Source organism: Schistocerca americana, chromosome X, assembly GCF_021461395.2.
Source record: "Schistocerca americana isolate TAMUIC-IGC-003095 chromosome X, iqSchAmer2.1, whole genome shotgun sequence".
NCBI lineage: Eukaryota > Metazoa > Arthropoda > Insecta > Orthoptera > Acrididae > Schistocerca > Schistocerca americana.
This window is the reverse complement of record NC_060130.1, coordinates 394410049-394433071: the sequence shown is the minus strand read 5'-3', so window position 1 is coordinate 394433071 and position 23023 is coordinate 394410049. Positions and strand designations below refer to the sequence as shown.

The window sequence follows — 23023 nt, the reverse complement described above, 5'->3', positions numbered from 1 at the left end:
TCCCAAGTTTAGCTTTCACATACAGAAAGAAAAACATAGTGGGATGCTTTAATTTAGTAATATGTGTAGATGCCCAGCCAGGTTTTCCACTGGCTTGAATATTTCCACACTGATACTAGATTTTCAGCTTCACATTTTGATTCACGGGTATGGACACAATTTAAAGTATGATCCAAATTAAGTGTAATATGGCGAAAACCTCAATCGTAGTGAGCTACACAGCTGGTTATTGTTTATATTAGTAAGAACCACTTCAGCTGTATTAATATATGTTCATTATGTAGTGGCAGGTTTGTTCAAAAGAACATAGGGTCACACTGCCAGCAGTCTTTGTAAGAAATGTTCGTGAGGTTGTGCCAGTACCATATCTTCAGAAGTCTAGTTACCTTAGATAACTTTAAACGATGATTCTGAAAAGTGACTGTTAAATAAAACATGTTGACTGTCTAATGTACACAGCATGCCATGTTGCTTGCTTCTGCTGCTTGCTGTGCTTGCGCTAGCCAGTCAGTGTAGTGCTCATAATAATCACGTTCCAGAATTTACCTTAAGTATTACTGAAAGTAATTGATTTCTTGAATGGTGATATTGACACAACTCTGTGAGGATATTTTACAAAGACATTTGGTATTGAAACCTGATGTTCATTCCAATGAAAGCAGTTGTGAGATAATAAATGTGTATGAAAGTTATGATAGCATGTAGTGTTGCAGTGTGTCTTAGGGAAATCATAGTTATTTCTATATCGTATTCGTAGATAATTTTGTTACTGTTCTCCAGACAGAATGATTGTGTGTATGATTTATGGACATATTAGTTATTACACTTTAACATAAAAAACTCAAAGTTGAGCACATCAAGTGATAAAATGTAGCAGTATTGGACTTGGTTCCTAGAGTTGGAGTCTTTCATACTTAAAAAAACTGCTGTAAAAGGCATGATGGAGTATACTTCCCATTGTATCAAATATTATGATTTATTCCCATTTCATTCACATATGGATTGTGGGGGCAAAATGGCTACTTAAATGCCTCTGTGTTGCTTGTATTTAGTTTAGTCTTGCCTTGCAGTCACTACAGCAGCAACATGTTAGAGACTGAATAATCCTAGATTACACACAAGGTACTTGATCTTGAAACTCAGTAAGCAGTCAATCATATCATCTTACCAATGAACATAAATCTACCAACTGCTTACTTGTGATTAAACATGTGATATTTCCATTTTGTTTCTCCACAAATTGCTAAACACATTTATTTGCACAAGTTTATTGACTCCAATTGTGACTTACCAATAAAATAGCCATGTTCGTGTGTTTTGTGAAGTGCACAATTTTACATTTGCGATTGGTGCATACTTGCAGTATTATCTGGTAGTATGAAGTATATTTGGCAAGATGTTAAGCTGTAGGTAAAGCAAATGGCAGGCTGAGGGTCATTTGTGTGTGTGTGTGTGTGTGTGTGTGTGTGTGTGTGTGTGTGTGTGTGTGTGTGTGTGTGTGTGTGTGTGTATATATATATATATATATATATATAAAAAAAATAACCAGTCATTTCTCTCTCAATCCATCAATCAGTAAGTGAGAAGAAACCTCTCTAATCTGATACTTAGAGTGTAGATAAAGAGTCACCATTTCATATCTAGTTTGATACTGTGCTGTTCTAGACTTACTTACTGCCGAATAATTAATGGATCATATTTTAGGGGTTTGTATTTTTTAGGGTAAGGAAAAATGATCTATTAATGATTCAGGACAATGCACTGGCTAGCAACATTGTCATTTCACATGGCAGACTATCGTGACTACCATCTAAAGTTTATTTTTAAACAGACCCTATCAGCATGTGCAAAAGAAACCAGTATTTCAGTTTCCAGGAGCATTACTAGACCTTCAGGGTCTTTAAGTACATTGTCAAGATTTTAATTGGATTTCATTGAAGTCACAGCACTTATGAATTGTTAGGTAGGTGGCTTGAAAGCTGACTCCTTGAACACAGATTCTGTGGTAGGTTTTTATACCAGAATCACTAGAATGCTTTCATTGACACCAGATCCTTCATTTAAATTAGATTTAATGAAACAAAATTAAATGAATGGATTTTAAGGATAAAATCAATGAAGATGTAATGAAATTAATAGCAAATATAGATCAGTCCTTACATTATAAACAGTTGTATGTAAGGGAAATTTGTACCAGACTGCAAGTATGAGTAAACCTCAAATTTCCTGCACTTTGAGAAGTAATCTTACCCATCAGGCTATCTGAGTGAGCCTTCAGAATTGAATCATTGTCACAGGTCTCCTCACCTGAGATCTCCACAGAAAGCAGTTTCAGGAAATATGGGTTAGTCTTGGTCCAACATAAATTTTTCACTAGCCACAACAAATTCTGTAAGTGCCTCGTATTTGTTTACTACATCTTGCTGTTTTCTATAGGGGATAATTCATTTATAGGGGGGATATTTGATACTTCATTCATAGGTGCAGAGGGAATGATTCGTTGAGTTAGTCAATAGAGCATACAACACTGAATAATGACGCTTGCATAATTTCTTTCCAGTTTACAAAATCTTGCCAACTAGTGTGCCTACCCCTCTCTAGAGTAGATGTTTCCTCTTTTGTGGTTAAATATTGGTTATAAAATACGGTTTCTGTAAAAGGATGATTTGGCACAGTCGCTTACTGGTGCTTACAGTAAAAGTTTGTTTATTACAAACTTGCATCGTTGAGTGTATTCAGTGATAGGTTTTTGATAGAAATATGTCAATAATAGTGTATTATCTTTCGTTAGTTTATTTTATCTATATACTTCCAGTGCAATTTAAAACTAAAACTCAATGTTCAAGTGTTTATGGTATATTAGTAGTTACATAATCTTCCAGCAATGTAAGATGCCAAAGTCATCACAGAAACCTTTTTAACAGAAAAGTATGCTTTCTTGCATGAAAAACTATATGCAGACCAGCAATAGTAGTTCCCATCTTCTTCAAACCATTCCTGTTATTAATAAAGGAAGCAATAAGATACAGAAACTTCAATATTTTTAAAACAAGTCACATCGTAATAATAGACATTGTCCACTACCCTGCGAGAAAGAAATTCTAAAGCTAAGGTATCTCTTGCTGGCAGGTCTACAGGAAGCAACTTTTGCACATCGGTCATTTTGAATGGATAGCAAAGAAGGATGTTTCATAGGATTTTATGCACTGTGCTCATTCTCCATGCGCTACATCTTTGCACACCTCCACTCATCTCCTCGTGCTTTGCTGTGGCTACTTCTGCCACTGACATCAGATCAATTCGTTTCTCCCTCTACCAGGTTGCACATGAAAAGAACCTGTCTTCTCGAATTTCTGAATCATTTTCACCAGGACCATGACAGTCATTGGACTAATGCCTTCTTTCAAACCCTTCAGTGTCTTTGTCAGCAGAGTGACATATGCACAGCCATCAGTCTTTTAATAAAACTTCACAAGAAGAGCGTGATCCTGCATTTAGACATTCATGGTAAACATTGCAGATGCGAAATGAGGAAAAGCCATGTACCCGGAGTGTTTATACTAACTTCAGTGGGTCATGCACATGGCAAGTGTTAACATTTATGTATTCTGACACATACAGTGCCATTTAATGATCAATTTTCACACTATTCTTTTCATCTGCCATATGTTTTCCCTCTTCTTCGATAATATTCCATTGCAGTTTGACGTCATTCTGACCAGTGCTGTTACTTCTACAGTGTTTTGAAGTTTAACTTATAATTATAATCACACTGTGCTAACACAAGTGAAGGTAGACTAGAGTAATCCTTGAAGGTGATGTAAGTGCAAGGATAGACAAACCGAACATTAAAACAGAACTGATCCTGAAAAGATTAAGACTGCATTCGCATGTCAGCTCACCTGACATGGTGATATACGTGGCAGCCAGCTGAAAAAGCCCAGTAGACCTCATGTTAAAAATGAGAAGGCATAGAGGCAATAAATGAGCAAGCAGTCCAGACATTAGCTGTGGCACAAACAATAAAACATTACCAGTCACAACTACTTTCGAATGTAATCAGCAGTTATCAACCACCATTATACATCTACCAGCAGTTATGGCTCTTTCTTTTCCATTCATGTATGGAGCACAGGGAGAAAGATAGTTTAAATGCCTCCATGTATGGATCCCTGTGGGAGCAATATCTAGAGGCTTTTGTAGTATCTTCCTGCAGTCAAATAAATCCAGTTCTTGAGACTTTGTAAGTGGCTTTCTTAGGATAATTTCTGTCTGTCTTCTAGAATCTGCCAGTTTAGTTCTTTCAGTGCCAGTGACCTTCTCCCTTAGGCCAGATGAATGTGAAACCATTTATTCGTGCTGCCTTTCTCTGTACAAGTTTAATCTCTCTTGTTAGTTGTATTTGGTCCAGGTCCCACACTACAGCAGTACTCTAGGATAAGTTGCATGATTAGTTTGTAAGCAGTCTCTTTATAGACAGCTTGCATTTCCCTAGTATTCTACTAATAAACAGCAGTCTGCTAGCTGCTTCACTCATGACTGGGTCGATTTGATAGTTCAATTTCATGTCCCTACTAACAAGGAAAGGATGCTTACTCGTCTCCACCCAAATTTATGGTACATGTAGGGTATGGTGACACAAGAAAGTGCCCCAAGTGGAAACTCCAGATGGCCAAGTGTTAAGGAAATAAAACGAATTTTGATACAGATCCATCACCATGTGCACCTTATCAATTGTTCCTGGGCAATGTGTTCATAAAGTGGAGTTTCTCTCATTGGTAAGAGAATGAATATGTATTCAAAGGGTAGCAGGTTTGACTCCACCTAGTGGCAAATATTTGTGCTCTTTGGCAGTGCGTACAGTACTGACGTCACAATTAACTGCCACATCATATAGGTTGTTTTGTATTTCTATGTGCACATCATTAGCATGGGACGTAAGTCTTTAAATATATGATGAACTGTTCCAAGAAGAAGACGGATTGCCAACATGCAGTATCAAAGTAACCAACCAACATGGATACCTTTCCTCAGTGCAGCACTCTGTGAAGAATGGGTTGCCATTCCCCAAGAAAGCTTCTAGCACCTGATTGAACATAAGCTGCGAGAGTGGAAGCTGTCATCAAGGCTAAGGGTGGGCCAACACCATGTTGAATTCCAGCATTACCTATGGACGGTGCCATGAACTTATAAGTCATTTTCAGCCAGGTGACCAGATATTTTTGATCACATAGTGTATCTATTTCACTCATCTTCTCAGTGATACGAGAATTAAATTGGCACAGTACTCCTGGATTTTCCTTTGTAAAGGAACATTTGAAAACAGAGTTTAGCATTTATGCTTTTGCTTTGCTACTTTAAATTTCATCTCTTGCCTTCTCAAAGACTGATGGACACTAAATTTGGTGCCACTATCAGCCTTTACATATGACCAAATGTCTTTGGATTTTTTGAAAGAATGTTTGACAATACCCTGCTACGGTAGCCGTTTAAATTTTGTCACACTACTCGTGACTGCCAAACATGTTTCATTCAGTCTCTCTCTCTCTCTCTCTCTCTCTCTCTCTCTCTCTCTCTCTCGTAGGGCAATACTTTGTTTTGTACTTAAAAGGGTGTACTGAAAATTAAAGCCTCTGAACTCTTTACATGAAAACTCATAAAGCTTCTATCATCAATCTACCACTTTATTCTGTTTGTCTACATATTTATCTCTCAAGATGGTCAACATGGTGACAAATACATTTTGCAATTAGAACAGTTTGTTGCTACTGTCATTGTAGAATGTTTGATTTCAACATATTCACAAACTCTTGTCTGTGTGTACTGCGGAGTTCTCAAAGGTGTTGTTTAAGTTTTGGAAACAGATGAAAATTGGATGGGATTAAGTCAGGACTGTATGGGATGCAATTGATGACTGCAAAAAATGGGTTGTTGCAGATGTCAAAGTGCTTATGTAGTCTGGCTTTGCACTACTGAAAGAGGGGTACTCGATGTGTGGATGAACTGTTTGAATTCTAAACTTGGTTACAGCTTACTGCTCCTTTTACACTGACATTGTTACCTTAAACTTCGTCATTTTACATGCTATGATTCAGAGGCCTGTACTGGCAGAGGACTGCCAATATGCAGATGAAGGGAAAAAGATGTTGAATTTTAATAACACTTGTTTTAGTTTAAAGAGTTTCCACATAAACCATTTGGAGTCATTACTTTCAGGCATTCCCTTCTATGACCCAGTCGTCTGTTAAGAAGTTTCTTGACAGTGACTGTCTACTGTGGAGGATCTCTCACATCATAAACTATTGTACTAGGTACGTGTGTATCTACTGCATGGTCAACTAGTCTTTTAAACTTGAGCCATAGTTTCTCTACATGCTCCTGTCATGAGCCTAAAAGTTTCTTATTGAGGTGCGACACTACAGCTTCTGTGTCGAGTTTGCTGAATGTATGTCTTTCTTCAAAGTCCATGTCAGAAAAGAAATCCAAGAAATGGGACATACAGAATTTGAAATGAAGCCTAGGAAAAATAGAGAAAGCAATATGTCAAGAACAACAATGCAACAATATAACCTGTGAGCTTATACAAGGCTAAGGAGTTCATACAAGAAAATAAGTGGTGGTGGTGGTGGTGGTGGTGGTGGAGGACATAGAACCAAATGACAGACAGTGAGCAGAACACTGAGATCCATTCATAGCACTCAGAAAACACATCACAAACTATAGAAAGATTTGCATGGGCGTATGGGGAAAACCATTTTGAATCCATCTGGAACCTCCTACACAAGGAAACAGTCTCTGAATACAGTACAAAGAAAACTAAAGACTGCTACACCCATATAACAAGACAGTGAATATCCAAGCAAAAACAAAGGCAAATGACAAAAGGCTTCAGGATCAGAGAGCATATATACAGAACACTTCAAAAAAATCCTGTCATGACAGAAGATTACTCGATGGAAGTAATGTATTCACGAAATGCATGAGCGCAGGAGAAATACCAGAGGAATGGACAGCATCAAAGATGAAAATCCTTTCCAAAGGGAAAGGAGAAACGTGCAGCCTGGACTCGTACAGAGTGCATAGCTCGTGAAAAAACATCTTTCAAAATTTTCTTGGCAATATTAACTGGGAGATTTACTGTGAGGTACATGCCAACTACCAGAAAACTAATTTCGTTTCAGAAATGAAAGGAGCGCCCTACATGTGATGAACTGAATAAGAGAGTAAACCCAAGAGAGACTAATATATCCAGGAAAAAAAATTTGCAGTCTTTATAGACTACAGAAAAAAATTTCAGTATTAACAGCAAATTAAAAAAAAAAAAAAAAAAAATGGGCTGTTAATATGAGGTGTAAAGGTTCAGGAGGCAAAGAACAGTTACAAAAGGCGCTAAACAGGTTCACATCATGGGCTCTGGAAAGTGGCTGACAAATAAACCCAGCAAAACCAAACAGATGATTCTCAGAAGAGGTTGTAAACACTCTCCATAAGACACAATGTTTCTTGAAAATAATCAATTAGAAGTGGTATGGAAATAAAACAGCAGCAATGAAAGCAATTTCAACATCCAAGAACTTCCAAAACTCACAATAAATTTGACAGTGATACTGTAAAACTTCATAGCACCAATAGCAACTTAGGGGAGCCATGAAATCTGAGAAAAAGTAAAAGTCAATGACCTCTTAATGTTAGTGAGAGTCAAATCCCACACTAGGAAATAAATTCTGGGCATCAAGAAAACAGTGCCTTAAAGACTGGCTTGTATCTTCATGAAAGGACCCTTCTTCATAGAAGACATCAAAATGCAGATACTACTGCCACATATGAAGGCCTACAAAATCACAGAACTCAAAGAGAAACACAAATCAGTCTGGACTGACTTATATTCAACTGGCACCATAATGAGAGAAGTCTAGAAACAGGTAAGCTGTGAAATTCATGATGTGCAACATGTGTTTTTCACCACACGTTCTGTCAAAATGAGATTTCTACCAGCTGATTGAAGACTACATGTGTGAACTGTGCCACGAACACCGTGGAAGATACCATGCAAAAAATGGCAGAAACAGATTAACGTCAGTAATAAAACTAGAGTATGTGACTCAGTTTTGTATTTACACATTGAGTGCATTTTCAGTAATAATAAATAAAGCAGACTAAATCACATTCCCCATGTTTCTCCTGGGAGGAGAGGATGTTACAATGCATATTAGCGCATCATGTAAAGACGTGCGAGTTGAGGTATTGGAACATTAATTAAACTTATAAAGAGATTGTCCTTAGCATTGTTAAGAAGCCTTTACACACTCTTGGATGAATTCATTCAATTTCTTTGGAAGTTAAGAAACAGACAAATGTTAATCCAGCTTCAAGGCAATTCTTGCAGATATAAAATTATTCTGAGAAAGTGCTTGTGGAAATCCTAAAAATTTTTAGTTGTCTTGCCAAGGGAATTGAGGCCCAACTTAAACAATAGATCTTTGAAATGTTTCTGAAACATGCTCTGTAGGTCATTTAGCATTGCCCAGCTATGAATGCATTGTCCAATTTGGTGTTTTCCGTCAGGAATGCTGGTGACCAGTAATAATACTGACCTTGGCAAATCATATTACCAGGAAGGCAAAAAGGTAGGAGCAACAATTTATTAATTTTTAAGGGCATCTTGTCACTACGTTTTGACACCATGAGTTACCAACCGATATGGGCAGTAATGACATGTAAAAGGAAAGAAAAACATTCATAGAGGAATCGTGTTCTTACTGAAAATGCCGCAGCTGCAGTATCCAAAGCTGCTAGAATTCTAATGAAAGACATTTCCATTTGTGCTAGTTTCGTGTGTTCAAATTCCAGGAGCTTTGGAGTGCCACAGCTATGGCCATGTTGATTAAAATTGAGTCACCTTAATAAAGAAGTTTTTTGAATATATGATATCTACATAACATTATAAAAAGGATAGATTGCTACTCACCATATAGGGGAGATTGAGTTGCTGACTATTGCAGCAAAAATACTACTAAATACTTAGCTTTCAGCCAAAAGAGAGATTTTGGCCGAAAGCTCACATGTTCAGCAGTCTTCCTTTTGTGCCTATCTGGACTCATCTCCTCAAGAAGGTGAGTAGCAATCTATCCAGCTGGGATTTTCCATTGTTTAACTTTTAGATAACACACACAGTTTTTAGTAAGTGTTGGTTGTACAGTGATCTGCTGGTGTACATTATTTTCCTAGCAAAATTTTGAACTGCCTTTCTTAGTTTGGCAGCCATGAATTATGTAGGAGTGGCCACAGACTCTATTGGTGTTAGCAGGTGTGTCCATTTATTTCGCTCATTCCCTTCATGTCGCATGTTGTTACTGCGGGGTTTTTGCTAATACTATTTGATTGAAGGTTGAACAATCACAGAAAATCTTCTCTTTGACTCTTTAATCTATCATTCCTTGTTTGGCTGAAGGTAATGGTGCACTAGTTAAGAGGTGAAAAATGTGCACTACTTCGAATCTGGTTTTGACACTTGTGGTAGTTAAAATACACTGCAATTTCATCATCTTTGAGAAGTGTTGAGCAACATAGTGCTGGTCTCATTGGCATTGTGGGGCTAAAACTACTCTCACTTTTTAATTATGGGACACTTCTGGTGTCAATCTTCATCTTGAGTTAGTAGATTAATTTATCTGGCCTTACTAAATAAATGCTTTCTACTATATACACTGAGGAGGCAAAAGTTATAAGATACCTCCTGATATTATCGGACCACCTTCTGCGCAGCACAGTGCATCATCTCGACATGGCATGGACTCAGTAATTGGAAGTCCCTTGCAGAAATACTGAGCCATGCTGCCTCATCAGGTGTCATAGTTGCACAGGTGCTGGTGGTGCAGGATTTGGTGCACCAACTCACGTCTCAATTACATCCCATAAATGTTTGATGGGATTCATGTCAGGTAATATGGGTGACTGTATGATTTGCTAAAATTATACAAAATGTTCCTCAAGTCAATCACAACCAACTGTGGCTTGGTGACATGATACATTGTCATCCATAAAAATTCCGTTGTTTGGAAACGTGAAGTCCATGAATGGCTACAAATGCTCTCAAAGAAGCTGAACAGACCCATTTTGTCAATGATCAGTTCAGATGAACCAGAGGACCCAGTCAATTCCATATAAACACAGGCCACACTTCTATGGAGCCACCACCATCTTGTACAGTGTCATTGACAACTTGGGTTCATGGCTTTGTGGGATCGGCACCACACTTTAATCGTACCATGAGCTCTTACCAGCTGAAATAGGGACTCGTGCTGTTAGTATAGGCACTCACGAGGGTCATCTGCTGTGACAGCCCACTAACACCACATTTTACCTCAATGTTTGAATGGATAAACCCACTGTATCCCTATATTGATTCCTGTGGTTATTTCACACAGTGTTGGGTGTCTGTCAACATTGACAACTCTGCACAAATGTCACTGCTGTTGGTTGTTAAGTGAAAGCTGTTGACCACTGTGGTGATACGCAATGCCTGAAATTTGGTATTCTTGGCACACCTCTTAACATGTTGGATTTCGGAATATTGGCTTCCTTAACATTTGGTGTGTAAATTCCCATCGTACATCCATAATCATGTTTGAAACGTGAATTACTTCAGTACAAATGATAGTTCCATCATTGCTCTGCTCTTGCATGCCTTGTGCACACAATACTATCGTTGTCTGTATATGGACATATCACTGGCCTAGGACTTTCATCACCTCAGTGGGCAGCTTACTTGCCATTACTATAATAATCACTTTGGATGCAGTGGTTGCAAGATTATCCTGAAAGTTGGATGTTGCAGTATTTGTAAACGTTTCAGACACAGAATTACTTCTACTACAAACTTCGTAAGAAAATTCAGAATCAACAATAGCACATTATAAAGCCTGGATGCTAACTTGCAGTAATAGCATTCCAAAAGTTATTTAGAGTAAATTTACTAAGAATCACATGGTTGTTGATTGAAAAGAATCCCACAGATATGTACAGATAAATATCCAATCAGAAACCGAGAAAGATTGTGGTGATGATAACAACAGTCTATCGGAAGCTCAATTTTGAAATATTCATTCCAATTCCAAAGTGATGTGGGACAGCATAAATGATGTTTCATACACTAACATGGATGGTGAACTCCACAAATGCATAATGGATGGAGAAATTATCTCCTTTCCACTGTAAACCTATGTTGTTATATACATCAAAAATTGCTTTAAGGGTGCATAAAATTCTTCATGCAAATTGACGTTTAAAATAGTTAATAAATATACCCAATTTTGGTTTGATAATAAACTGATGTAAAGCATTGAAGACTGTTTCAGTTTAACAGTGACAATATCTGATAGTATAGAGATGTTAAGCAAAATTAATTTCATTTGTGCAGGTGGGACATCATTGAAAAGTATTATTTTGTAACTGGGTATTGGGCTGGTTGCATGAAGTAAAATCTGACAGTACGAATACAAAGAAAGGTGAATATCATGTAGACAATTAAGTGTAATATACAAAAACTTTGGTATTTTGCAACACATTAAACAAAGTTTTACTCTATCTTAATTTGACATCATGCCACTGTCAGACTGTCTGTGAAAGCAGAATACCTTTCAAGGTTAAGAATCCAGTGAGATTTTTAGTAGTACAGGAAATATTTCTGCCTTAGTTCCAAGTCAGCAAGTAGAGCTCACTTGTTAACTTGTGATTCTCAGGATACTATAATAGTGACCACATATAAAAAAACACTAAAACATAGTAAGTGGAAGCTTATAATACAGAGCAATGTGTAAGTTGTTTTATTGCTGGGTACTGAATGTTCAGTTGTTCTTACAGTATGTATTTGTTAATAAGTAAAGTATCATTCAATATCATTCCCCCTCCCCAACCCCCCACCCCCTTCCAAGATTTGCAGGCTGAATTAAGATATGTGGGCAATCTAGGCTGTATTTTTTCTCTTTTTTAAAATACTGAAATTTTATTACAAAATGAGGTACAATGCAGTATACAAAGTTGTTGGGTGGATATACTATTCATAAAGTTTAACAACTGTAAATGTTTAACAATGAAGCTACATACACACATACACACACACACACACACACACACACACACACACACACACACGGCATCCTGGATTCGCACTCATATGCCAACCCACAGGACACAATCGCCCTATAAGGCATTTTTTCTTGCAGAAACCAGCGAAAAAACAAGCAGTTCCGAGCCAGAATCCATGGAGCCTACTTCCTTAACGCGCAAGTATAATACAGAATTTTTTTTGTTTCGACATTATTGTAAACATCTAAGTTCGCTGTTTGTTTTGCAAATGTAGGTAGACAAAAAGTGGGTGCCACTTGCCTTTGAACTTTCATCTAAGCCAGCTTCAGAAGTGAATGACACTTTGCATGAGAATCTATGTGGAAAATGGCACTCTGCATTGGATCCTTGGTAATTGTTGTGCTGCAGATTTGTTGTTGAGTTTAGTAGCTGTTAATAGTTGTGAAGAAAGAATGTACATAAGGCTATCAATCGAAAAATGGTGGAGTAGTAAGAGGGCAGTGGGGGGATAAACTGAGGTACAACAACTTACTACATGTTGTGGTGATTTCCTGTAGTATTCAGAGTTCACAAGATCAGTTTCTTCTATGCTTGATGAATACAGACATACAGCCTGTGACACTGTTCAAGCTTAGTATGAGCAAATACATGACAGTTCTGTTCTGCTCTATTCTCAGCACTTGTAATACAAGAAAGTGATTATCGGTTGTACAATTTTATTCTTTAATATTCAAGAAATCTGCCTACAGTGATAACTTCAGTGAAGGAAGTTGTTCAAAAATGTACACGCTGGTGTGGTAAATATCCTTCTTCTTGGAAGAAAAAAAAAAGCATTTTGTCTGTACTCCAGAGATTTGAAGTTGCATAACCTCAAATGATAGGCAATTTTCTTCATATAGTGGCTTGTTTTATTGGTGGGAAAATGTGTTGAAACGTATCACTGTGGGACAGTTAACTGGAACTACAGTAATTTGAATTTGCTACAGACAAGAGATTTCCGAAATGTTAACCTATTGACATTGTATGAGGAGAAGAGCTATATAGCTCAGCAGATCCCTGAAGCAAGTTTACATTTGTGCCACACACTCCCACTGATGTGATTACATCAGAGAGGAAACAGATGCAAAACAGCCAACTCTGTTATAATTAGCTGTATATTAGCATGTACTGACAGTGTCAAAAAGCTGCTCTGGCACTCTTAAACATAGCTATTTATCCATTGATGTGATTGAGTGGCATTTCTCCCATTCATTGGGATGCTTTCTAATTAATTAATGTAGACTACATTGTATTTTATCCACTGATGAGGACCATTAAATATGGCACCAAACGGAACGAATTTGTATAATTAAAACTTTAATGCATTGAATTTCTTTTACGATACTTCGGTAAACCATTTATTGTAAACTGATTTGTGCTGATTAGGTAACAAAACTATAAATTCACTGAGCTCCGAATCTAAAATAATGAAAAATGTGTTCATTGTAGGAGGTTATGTAGTAGCAATGAACACTAGTGAATTATAAATGGAAAAGAAAAAGTTCAGGATTTGGAAATGATTAAGGCTGTTTTGTTACTGCTGAATGGGAAACACCTGATAAAAAACAATGTGCCTGTCAAATGAGAGTAATAAGTCTTAGGTATTACTTTCCTTTCTCAGTAGACGACGACGATGATGATGATGATGATGATGATGATGATGATGATGATGATGATGATGATGTGAGGAGTGTGGTATTCTTTGTCACCTCGGTTGAGTTATGCAATGTGCGTTGATAAAATTGAAAGTTGAACATTGAGATGGTTCAACAGCTAATTTAGGTTTTATTAAAGCAGGAGCTCGGTGTAATTTCATGTACCTACAGACAGGAAGTAATATAAAATTGTGGATCTATCTTTCTATGCTGAAACATTGCTACAGATTATCCAAACTTTATGTATCAATATGTCATTGAAATTAACATAAAATACTGTGACTCGAATATAACCCTTAGATTCCTCATTAAAACCATGCTAAAGTCTCAACTGCTCATTCTTCCAGTTTTAATGAGATTTGGTGCTAAACTAATTATGTAATGAAATACAGTATTCTCACTGTAGTTAATAGGAGAAGCTACATTTCCATAGTGTGTAAAACAAAATCTTAATGCAGTATGGAAGTTTCAGGGTTTTAGGTAGGTTTCACTCCATTATGTTGTTGGAAAACTGCTTAACACATTTTACCTCTGAAAAGTTGTGTGTGACTGCATGAATGTGATGTACTGTTTGTATTTAGTCCATAATGGCTCAGTTATCTAAAAACATTTCTAACAGTTTAAAACACAATACTAACAGTTGCAGAAAATGCAGCATTGCTACTGTTAATTTAAATTGTTGTTAGTAATAGAGAACACAGTTCAGTTTCCCCCAAAATCTGTTACACTGGTTGCTCAAGGCACTTAGGTGGGGATGTGGGTGCAGAACAAGAAGTGACTCAATTTTAAAAATTCATGCAACTTTTCTATGTGGATTAACTGTAGAAAACAGAGTGCACAGTAGAGCTTACAGAATGTTCATTAAAATAATGCAGTTGTAAATTAGGTACCATATAGTATTTCTTATGACTCTTGGTGGAGGGTGTGAGGGTAGTTTCACCGAAGTGGGATAAAATAAATAATATCATCATATTGAATCTGTGGAATGTACAGTATCGTGTAATTTAAACTATATTTCTAATGAACATAGGAAATCAGACTAAAAGTGAGATAGTGTGTGTGGTTTGAGGTTTTCGGGCGCAAAACAGCGTGGTCATCAGCGCCCAAAAAGTGAGATAGGAACCTCTGTCTGGAACAGACAATAGTGAGATAGGAACCTCTGTCTGGAACAGACAATAGTGAGATAGGAACCTCTGTCTGGAACAGACAATAGTGAGATAGGAACCTCTGTCTGGAACAGACAATAGTGAGATAGGAACCTCTGTCTGGAACAGACAATAGTGAGATAGGAACCTCTGTCTGGAACAGACAATAGTGAGATAGGAACCTCTGTCTGGAACAGACAATAGTGAGATAGGAACCTCTGTCTGGAACAGACAATAGTGAGATAGGAACCTCTGTCTGGAACAGACAATAGTGAGATAGGAACCTCTGTCTGGAACAGACAATAGTGAGATAGGAACCTCTGTCTGGAACAGACAATAGTGAGATAGGAACCTCTGTCTGGAACAGACAATAGTGAGATAGGAACCTCTGTCTGGAACAGACAATAGTGAGATAGGAACCTCTGTCTGGAACAGACAATAGTGAGATAGGAACCTCTGTCTGGAACAGACAATAGTGAGATAGGAACCTCTGTCTGGAACAGACAATAGTGAGATAGGAACCTCTGTCTGGAACAGACAATAGTGAGATAGGAACCTCTGTCTGGAACAGACAATAGTGAGATAGGAACCTCTGTCTGGAACAGACAATAGTGAGATAGGAACCTCTGTCTGGAACAGACAATAGTGAGATAGGAACCTCTGTCTGGAACAGACAATAGTGAGATAGGAACCTCTGTCTGGAACAGACAATAGTGAGATAGGAACCTCTGTCTGGAACAGACAATAGTGAGATAGGAACCTCTGTCTGGAACAGACAATAGTGAGATAGGAACCTCTGTCTGTTCCTTAATCTGTTGTTAACATTAGAGGTGCAAATTCAGTCACAAAAGGGGCATGAAAAAATCATTATTTTAGGAGGCATTTGCTATAGATGGTCGCACAGTATGTATAATCATCAGCGACATTTGAAGTGGGGGGGGGGGGGGATGATGATGAACAGGTTCTTGACCACTCTACATTTGGATGGCAACCACATCTGTCATACAGTGGTTTTGATGGTATGCTACAGTTCCTTTCAGAGCAAATGTTGCAGGACAGCAAGTAGAAATCTTGGAGGTGCATGTGATGTTATAGAACATGTGCACATCAGATATTAAGAGGTTTTTCATTCTAAAAATTGGATGTGAAAATGAGTGTAGCTCACAGATGGAAACCAGTCATGAAGATAAAGTATGTTCATCCCATGTGGTTAATTTGGTACTGAAAGTGTAGCAAGAAAACCTCATGGTGAGAGATTGTTTTTAAATTAGGATGTGCCTCCTTGTTGAAACTATGGTTTTTGTCTTTTCTGATAGCATAATGATTTGGCAAAGCTTGGGGAATAATGGCATATGGCATTTGGTGTAAAAAGTTACCAGTCATATGTGAGCAGGAATACAATAGTGAAAACAATCTTCAGATTGTAACAAAAACCACATATGAGCTGAAGTAGCCTTTGGTTTTCTCTGATGAAACTTGAAATCACATGTATTAGACTTCAAATAAATGCCATGTAGTGTGTGAGTAGGACTGTTTGGCTGTTACTTCTGTGCTATGGAGGGCATTGACTTAAAAACATGTAACATGTAACTTGTAAAAGCACCCTCCCCCTCCCCCAGTAAAACCAAAGGAATGTACACTACTGCTTCTGCCCTGTTTCTTTTACATGAACATGGCAGTGCTGTCACCATGGACAGGTCTTTAGTTAGCTTTGTGTAGTAATACTGATAGAACTGACCATGTATTCTTAAAGATAAGAAGCTAACTGCCATCTCACACACACACACACACACACACACACACACACACACACACACACACACACACAGAGTGTATGTGCACACTATGTCATAAAAGGTGAGCAGACAATAAGCATTGACTTTGTTCCACTTTCAGATAGTATGTGCAAATTTTGCTTAGAGGAGTCAATGAATGAGTCATTTTGATTACTCAAACTGGTGGCTCATCCATTCCCTGATATATCCCATGAACCCACACTACTTAGATTATGTGCATGATTTATTTATTTATTTATTCATTTATTCATTTGTGTGTGTGTGTGTGTGTGTGTGTGTGTGTGTGTGTGTGTGTGTGTGTGTGTTGGAAAAGTTTTAATACCTGCAAATAGGAATAAGTCGTACGTAGTTGTTTGATATTCAGAGTAATGAGGTCTGGTGTTTATATACAGCCTGTATTTGTCAAATCCCTGTGTAATAATTGACAAAGTGTGTTCATATTTATGTTAGCTGGGGTTCTAAGTAGAGAAGGGAAATTACACACAACGCACACTAAATCTGAGAAAATTATATGTATGAGAGAATTTTGTGTGTGGTTTTTAAACAAATTTTGCTGTTTAGTATTAGTTGTTTAGTTTTTGAGCCATATCAATTAGGAAATTGTTGTACATTTTTGGTTTTCTTTTCCCTAGTCCGCCAATTTGTCAGTGGAGCCGGAGACAGTTTACCCTGTACGTGAGTGATTAATGTTTGTTTTTAAATTAGGATGTGCCTTCCTCTTAGAATAGTGGTCTTCATCTATCCTCAGTGCATAATGATTTGGTAAAGGGTGGAGTACAACTGTATTTCTTGCAGTGAGCAACAAACTGCTACATTTTTTCAGCTGATATAAAATTGCACAAGTGCAGTGCCTATTATTGTGGAGTTTTCTTCTTCTAAGGAAGTATTTAGTATTGGAGACCACTGCTCTAGATTAACCCAAGTAACTGTAAAATGTTATAAACCACTTACAGCTTCAAATAACATAACAAGTTCTTTAGTGCACGCTGTTTGGCTATATATAAAAGTTTTGATTCTTAGCAGTAGTTTTTATGTACTGACTCCTGACTAACCAATATTTAGTATCATGTGAAACTCCTCTATGTAGGCTTATTTGAAGTATTTATCGTGGGAGCTACTTAAACACTGTTCTCTCAGTGAAAGAAAAAAGAAATTGTAACTGAACTCACAGTGTAGGTATTTTGAAATAGCTTTCTGTAATGGGTTGTAGTTAAGTGTTTTAAATGTGGATTATTGTCAGCTTACTAAAAGTTCATGGGATCAAATCAGCAAATGTTAAAGATAACTAATATGAAAAGAAATTCTTGCAGTTTTGTTTGGTTACCATTGACTGTTGCAATAATGTGATAGTCCTGCCATGGCATCATATGAACACCAGGCCTCGCATCAAATGCAGAACTAGATGAGTCTTACTTTTGTTTGAACACAAAATACTTTGGAACTGTATATAGGTACGTTATCTGGTACAAGCTGGTACTTAATTACAGTAAGAAATACTGTGGCCAGATAATCAATAATTGTGGTCATTTATATCACTTCAGTGTTTGTGTGGGATGTTAGTCAAGAAATTACATGGTGTAACAGTCATCCAAGTATTAACAGGAGAAAATATTTTCATTTTCTACTGAATGAAAGTTTATCATACTCCATCTCTCTCTGTAAGAAACATACTCTGACAAATTGTTTCTGTGTGGCTATCATGAAGTTAGTGTATCTTGAAATGTGTGTACATACGAAGGTCCATTGTGTGTGTGTGTGTGTGTGTGTGTGTGTGTGTGTGTGTGTGTGTGTGTGTTTGGTTTTTTTTCTCTCTTCAAAGCCATTGTTAACTTTGCTTGCAGCTGTTGAAGACCTTTATTCATATGAAATTAAATTTAATCTTCACTGCTGTTCTATATTTTTTGTTGGATTTAAAAATTTGCAACTTAAAGTTGCCTTTTGTATGATGTGTATGTAGTTCACATTATCTAAAAATTTTAAACTCTTTACATTCTCCTGATTGTATTAATACCTTGGGTTTTTGCTTTCTTGATCAAAAGCATGATTTACATATGCATGTTCTGCCCTCGCCTGGTGTTCATGTCCATGGCAGAAGACTTACCTATATCAGAATATCAAGACATTTGTGAGGGTTAGTAAAAATATTGGTAGCTTGGAAACCTTTTACATGTCTTGGCTTCCATGGTAGTAACTTACTCTTTTTTTTTGCTCCTAGGTTTTTGTTTGTGTAGCTTGCTAACCAATAGAAATAGTTTTCAAATGAATGCAAATTTCTTTGCTTTTTGCTTTTGTTGCTTGCTTAGTGTGTGTACTGAAAAACTTTACAATTAAACTATAGTTGAAATATGCTCCTAAAATCAGTTTCAATTTTACAGGTCTGTCTAAGGGTGTTGGCTTCATTAGATTTGACCAACGTATTGAAGCTGAACGTGCAATCCAGGAACTTAATGGCACTGTTCCAAAAGGTTCCACAGAAGCCATCACAGTGAAATTTGCAAATAATCCAAGCAACAACAACAAAGCAATCCCTCCTTTAGCAGCTTACTTAGCTCCTCAAGCTCGGCGCTTTGGCGGACCGATTCACCACCCGACGGGGCGCTTCAGGTACATTCCACTGTCACCACTCTCCAGGTACTTGACTTTCCCAGTTGCAGTTCGTTTCATTACCACTAGTTCTTTCCAGTTAGTTTCCTTTTATATTCCTTTGACTATATTAATTTTTATTAATTTTTCTTGTAAATTTTCTGTAAGACTTTTTTTTTTAGTAGCCTACACAATTTGTGTGCTTCAACTCTTTAAATGCCCTGTATCCGTGGAAAGGTATGACATCTGAAATATAGCTTTGTATAATTGGCAAATTTAGCATTGTACTAGAATAGTACCCTTTAACAATATATTACCCAAATACTGTTCCCACCCTTCTAGCAAATTTGCTCAAAAGGTCATGGTGACACTTCTGTAGTGTTAATGGGAAAGAGATTAAAGGTGGTAGTTACACCATCAAGACTCTTTAACTTTAGATTTGTGAGTAAATATACTTGCTGCCGCTTTTGGCATACTTAGTATAGGCGTAGTACTTTTCTCCTCCTCCAAATGTCACATGATTGTTTGCTACATTGGCCTGCCTTTCCACCAAGCAGCCCGTACGGACTGCCGCTGTGGCCTGATGCAAGAGACTGGTAAGTAATAGCAGTGATTTTGCTGAGTTGCTATGTTAAATGAATTGGCAAATCAGCAGTTTTTTGTTGCATGGTTAGGGAGATTTTATTCTCCTAATATTAATTGTACTGTCTTTTCCATTAACTCGGGGGAACTAAAGTTTGTGCCTGCGAGAATTAGCTCTTTTTTACTGTGAAGGTAAATGACAGTGTACAGTGCAGTGTATTAATAAAATCTTAATTTTCTTTCTTGTAGTGTGTTTACTATAAGCTTAAAACCCCAAGATGCTCAAAACTCCTAGCATGATGTTCATTTGCTTCTGTGGAAATTATATTAAACCTTTTATTAATTGGTTTTATATTCCAGGCTACATTAGTTGGCTGCTAGATGTATGCAACTAAATCTGTAGTGCGGCCTCAACTGAAATGTGAAATCTCTAATTTATTCATATCTCGGGGAAATCAAAAATGTAATATCTACTGTCTAAACAATACAGGACTATTATTTAAATGTGGCATACTGAATATGCTGCTTCCCTTTTTAGTTTTTCTTTCCATTTTTTACAAGGCATCCTGAACGTTGGAGCATTAGTATTTCTGTTGAAGGGTCTTAGTGAACTAGTGGTGTACCTAACTTGACTGAAGACTTGCCTTAATTCTTTGGTATGGCTGCCATCTCTGCATTTCATGTGGTCTCTTATTAAATCCAAGCAAATTCAAGTTTTTTTGCATTCAGATGAAACCCAGTATCCATAGTTCTTTCTCTGGCTTTCTTGTCTGGAAACAAATCTCAATTTCCTGTTTAATTTAGACTTGACGTTTTAGCTTCACATTATATATACTCGCTGTTTAATTTTCTTATGTTGGTTTCTGTATTTTGTTTTAGCACTGGCAAGACCATGCTAGCCATAAACAAAGGCTTACAGAGGTCAGTATTAAAGAGTTTATTCCATTAAACTTACAGTACTGTTTCGTTTTTGATGTTTATTTAGCAGTTTCTTTGTGATGAGCATGCCCTTCCTCTCATCTTTTTCTTTTCTTTCATTTTTGTTTTTTCTTTTTTTTTTGTGTTTTGTGTTTACTCCCTTTGTAGAACCATCTGTGTTCCTTTGGCAGCCACGCAGTTATACAAAGGGTAGGGTTGGGGCACTTCATTGAGGCACAGACAACATAAGGCCAGATGGCATCATCTGGGGTCTTTAGTTGCACAGTGTGACAAGTTCCCTGTCTAGTGGAAAGCATGTACTATATGTTAAAACATGCTCTTGACCTGTTTTTGCTTTATTCACATAACAAGATATGCCTTTCAAATGTTGCCTTATACACCCACCACTTTCTGGAGCTGTAAAAATCAGCATTGTCCTAAACATTTTAAACATCTGTTTTTATCGTTTTGGTGAAAATAAATATATCAGAAATGAAGGAAGTATGGGCATTTGATTTGTTATGTGAATGAGGTTTGTAGCATGTCCTGTTAATTCATGAAGTTGTGATTGTTTTTTCATTCAGCAGTTTAATATTTTAGGTATTCACCGCTAGCTGGAGATCTGCTTGCCAATTCAATGCTACCAGGAAATGCTATGAATGGCTCAGGATGGTGCATCTTCGTGTACAACTTGGCACCGGAAACAGAAGAAAATGTCCTATGGCAACTGTTTGGCCCATTTGGTGCAGTACAGAGTGTTAAAGTTATTAGAGACCTCCAAACCAACAAGTGCAAAGGTTTTGGCTTTGTAACGATGACAAATTATGATGAAGCTGTAGTAGCTATCCAGTCACTAAATGGATACACTTTGGGAAATCGTGTCTTGCAGGTGTCGTTCAAAACAAACAAAAGCAAAACCACATAAGTGGCTGAAAGAACTTGTACAGCTGCTGTCACATTGGCTGCTGTAGTGCATTTTGCGTGACCGTGCTAGTCATAAGCTGAAGCAGGTGAGAAGGCTGCACTTGTTTAATAATGATCACTCTATGAAACCAGGAATTGTGGACCTAATAATTGTTGGTGATTAGTCCATTTGGTTGCTAGATTTCCCTTATCCTCCCTGCTCATCCTTGTTCCCTTTCCCCATCAGCCATTCCAATCCCTCTGTTCTTCGCAGTTCCATAGAGTTTTTAGTGTCCTTTCTGAAATAATTTTTGGAACAAATGCAGCTTTCCAGAAGGGTTAACTTTCCAGGTGTATTATGGTTTTATTGCCCAATAATATACTTGACTATAACTGATAAAACGCAGCCAACTTTGAGCTAGTCAAGACTAGTGCAAGTCATGTGTTTCCTAAAGAAAGGTGTATGAGGAGCAAAGTGGCATTTTATAAAATCCTCCTCATTCTCCTTGGTGGCAATTCTAGACATTTTATTATGTAATTTATTAAATATTTTAATCAGTAATGTTACTCAAGCTGTGTGCAAACTGGACATTCGATACTTCAGTGTCCAGCATTGCAAGCCAAAGAATATGTTGTAAACTGTATCTTAAGATATATGAAGCAGCTATTAATGCTATCATTTTGTAGGAATATACAAAATATGAAATTTCTCATTCTGCACACAATTCTTGTAACATTGCTGGCCAGAATGTACTGGCCCATTCATATATATATTTATATATAGATCTATATTTTTTCTTTCTTTTTGTGTGTGCAACGTTTGCGTTCATTTTTAACAAAACTTAATTCACCCATTTGTTTTTTGATATAGTTAACCTGCATTATGTAATTATTTTCTAATTTATGTTGCATATGGTTCTTACTTTCTGCCAGAAGTTGGCGAACGCGCATGTGCGCGCGTGCACACACACACACACACACACACACACACACGCGCGCACACACACACACACACACACACACACACACACACACACACACACACACACACACCTCTTTTTTCCTTGGAGGTTTCTACCCTTTTTTTTTTTAATTTTTTTTAATTTCAGTTAGTGTCAAGGTGACCTACTGTCTACGTAAAATTTGGCTGTTCCCATGAAACTTCAGTGTGTTAGTTCAGTTGATGGTATTTATTATAATAATTTTTTACATGAAGGGATATATTCCACAACCCATGCACTAACTAATATTCCTCCTCACAGTGAAGTAACTGGAATCCTTCTCTTCATTTGGCTCTGTTTTATTGTTCATGGTT

At 37.2% G+C, this 23023-nt stretch overlaps 1 protein-coding gene across 3 annotated transcripts in view; it reads left to right on the top strand.

Annotated features, from left to right (window-relative positions):
* LOC124555573 (ELAV-like protein 1) overlaps nucleotides 1-22396 on the top strand; it is a 151662-nt gene extending 129266 nt beyond the window's left edge. The window contains exons 5-9 of one of the 3 annotated variants that reach the window (XM_047129536.1): nucleotides 12225-12284; nucleotides 17355-17393; nucleotides 19098-19326; nucleotides 20767-20808; nucleotides 21406-22396. In XM_047129536.1, the coding sequence (XP_046985492.1) occupies nucleotides 12225-12284; nucleotides 17355-17393; nucleotides 19098-19326; nucleotides 20767-20808; nucleotides 21406-21730 (695 nt within the window). In that variant the 3' untranslated portion in view covers nucleotides 21731-22396. Of the gene's footprint in view, nucleotides 1-12224; nucleotides 12285-17354; nucleotides 17394-19097; nucleotides 19354-20766; nucleotides 20809-21405 lie in introns of all 3 variants that reach the window. The other 2 variants (XM_047129535.1, XM_047129537.1) reach the window with 2 other exon arrangements.
* Nucleotides 22397-23023: the final 627 nt, after the last annotated feature.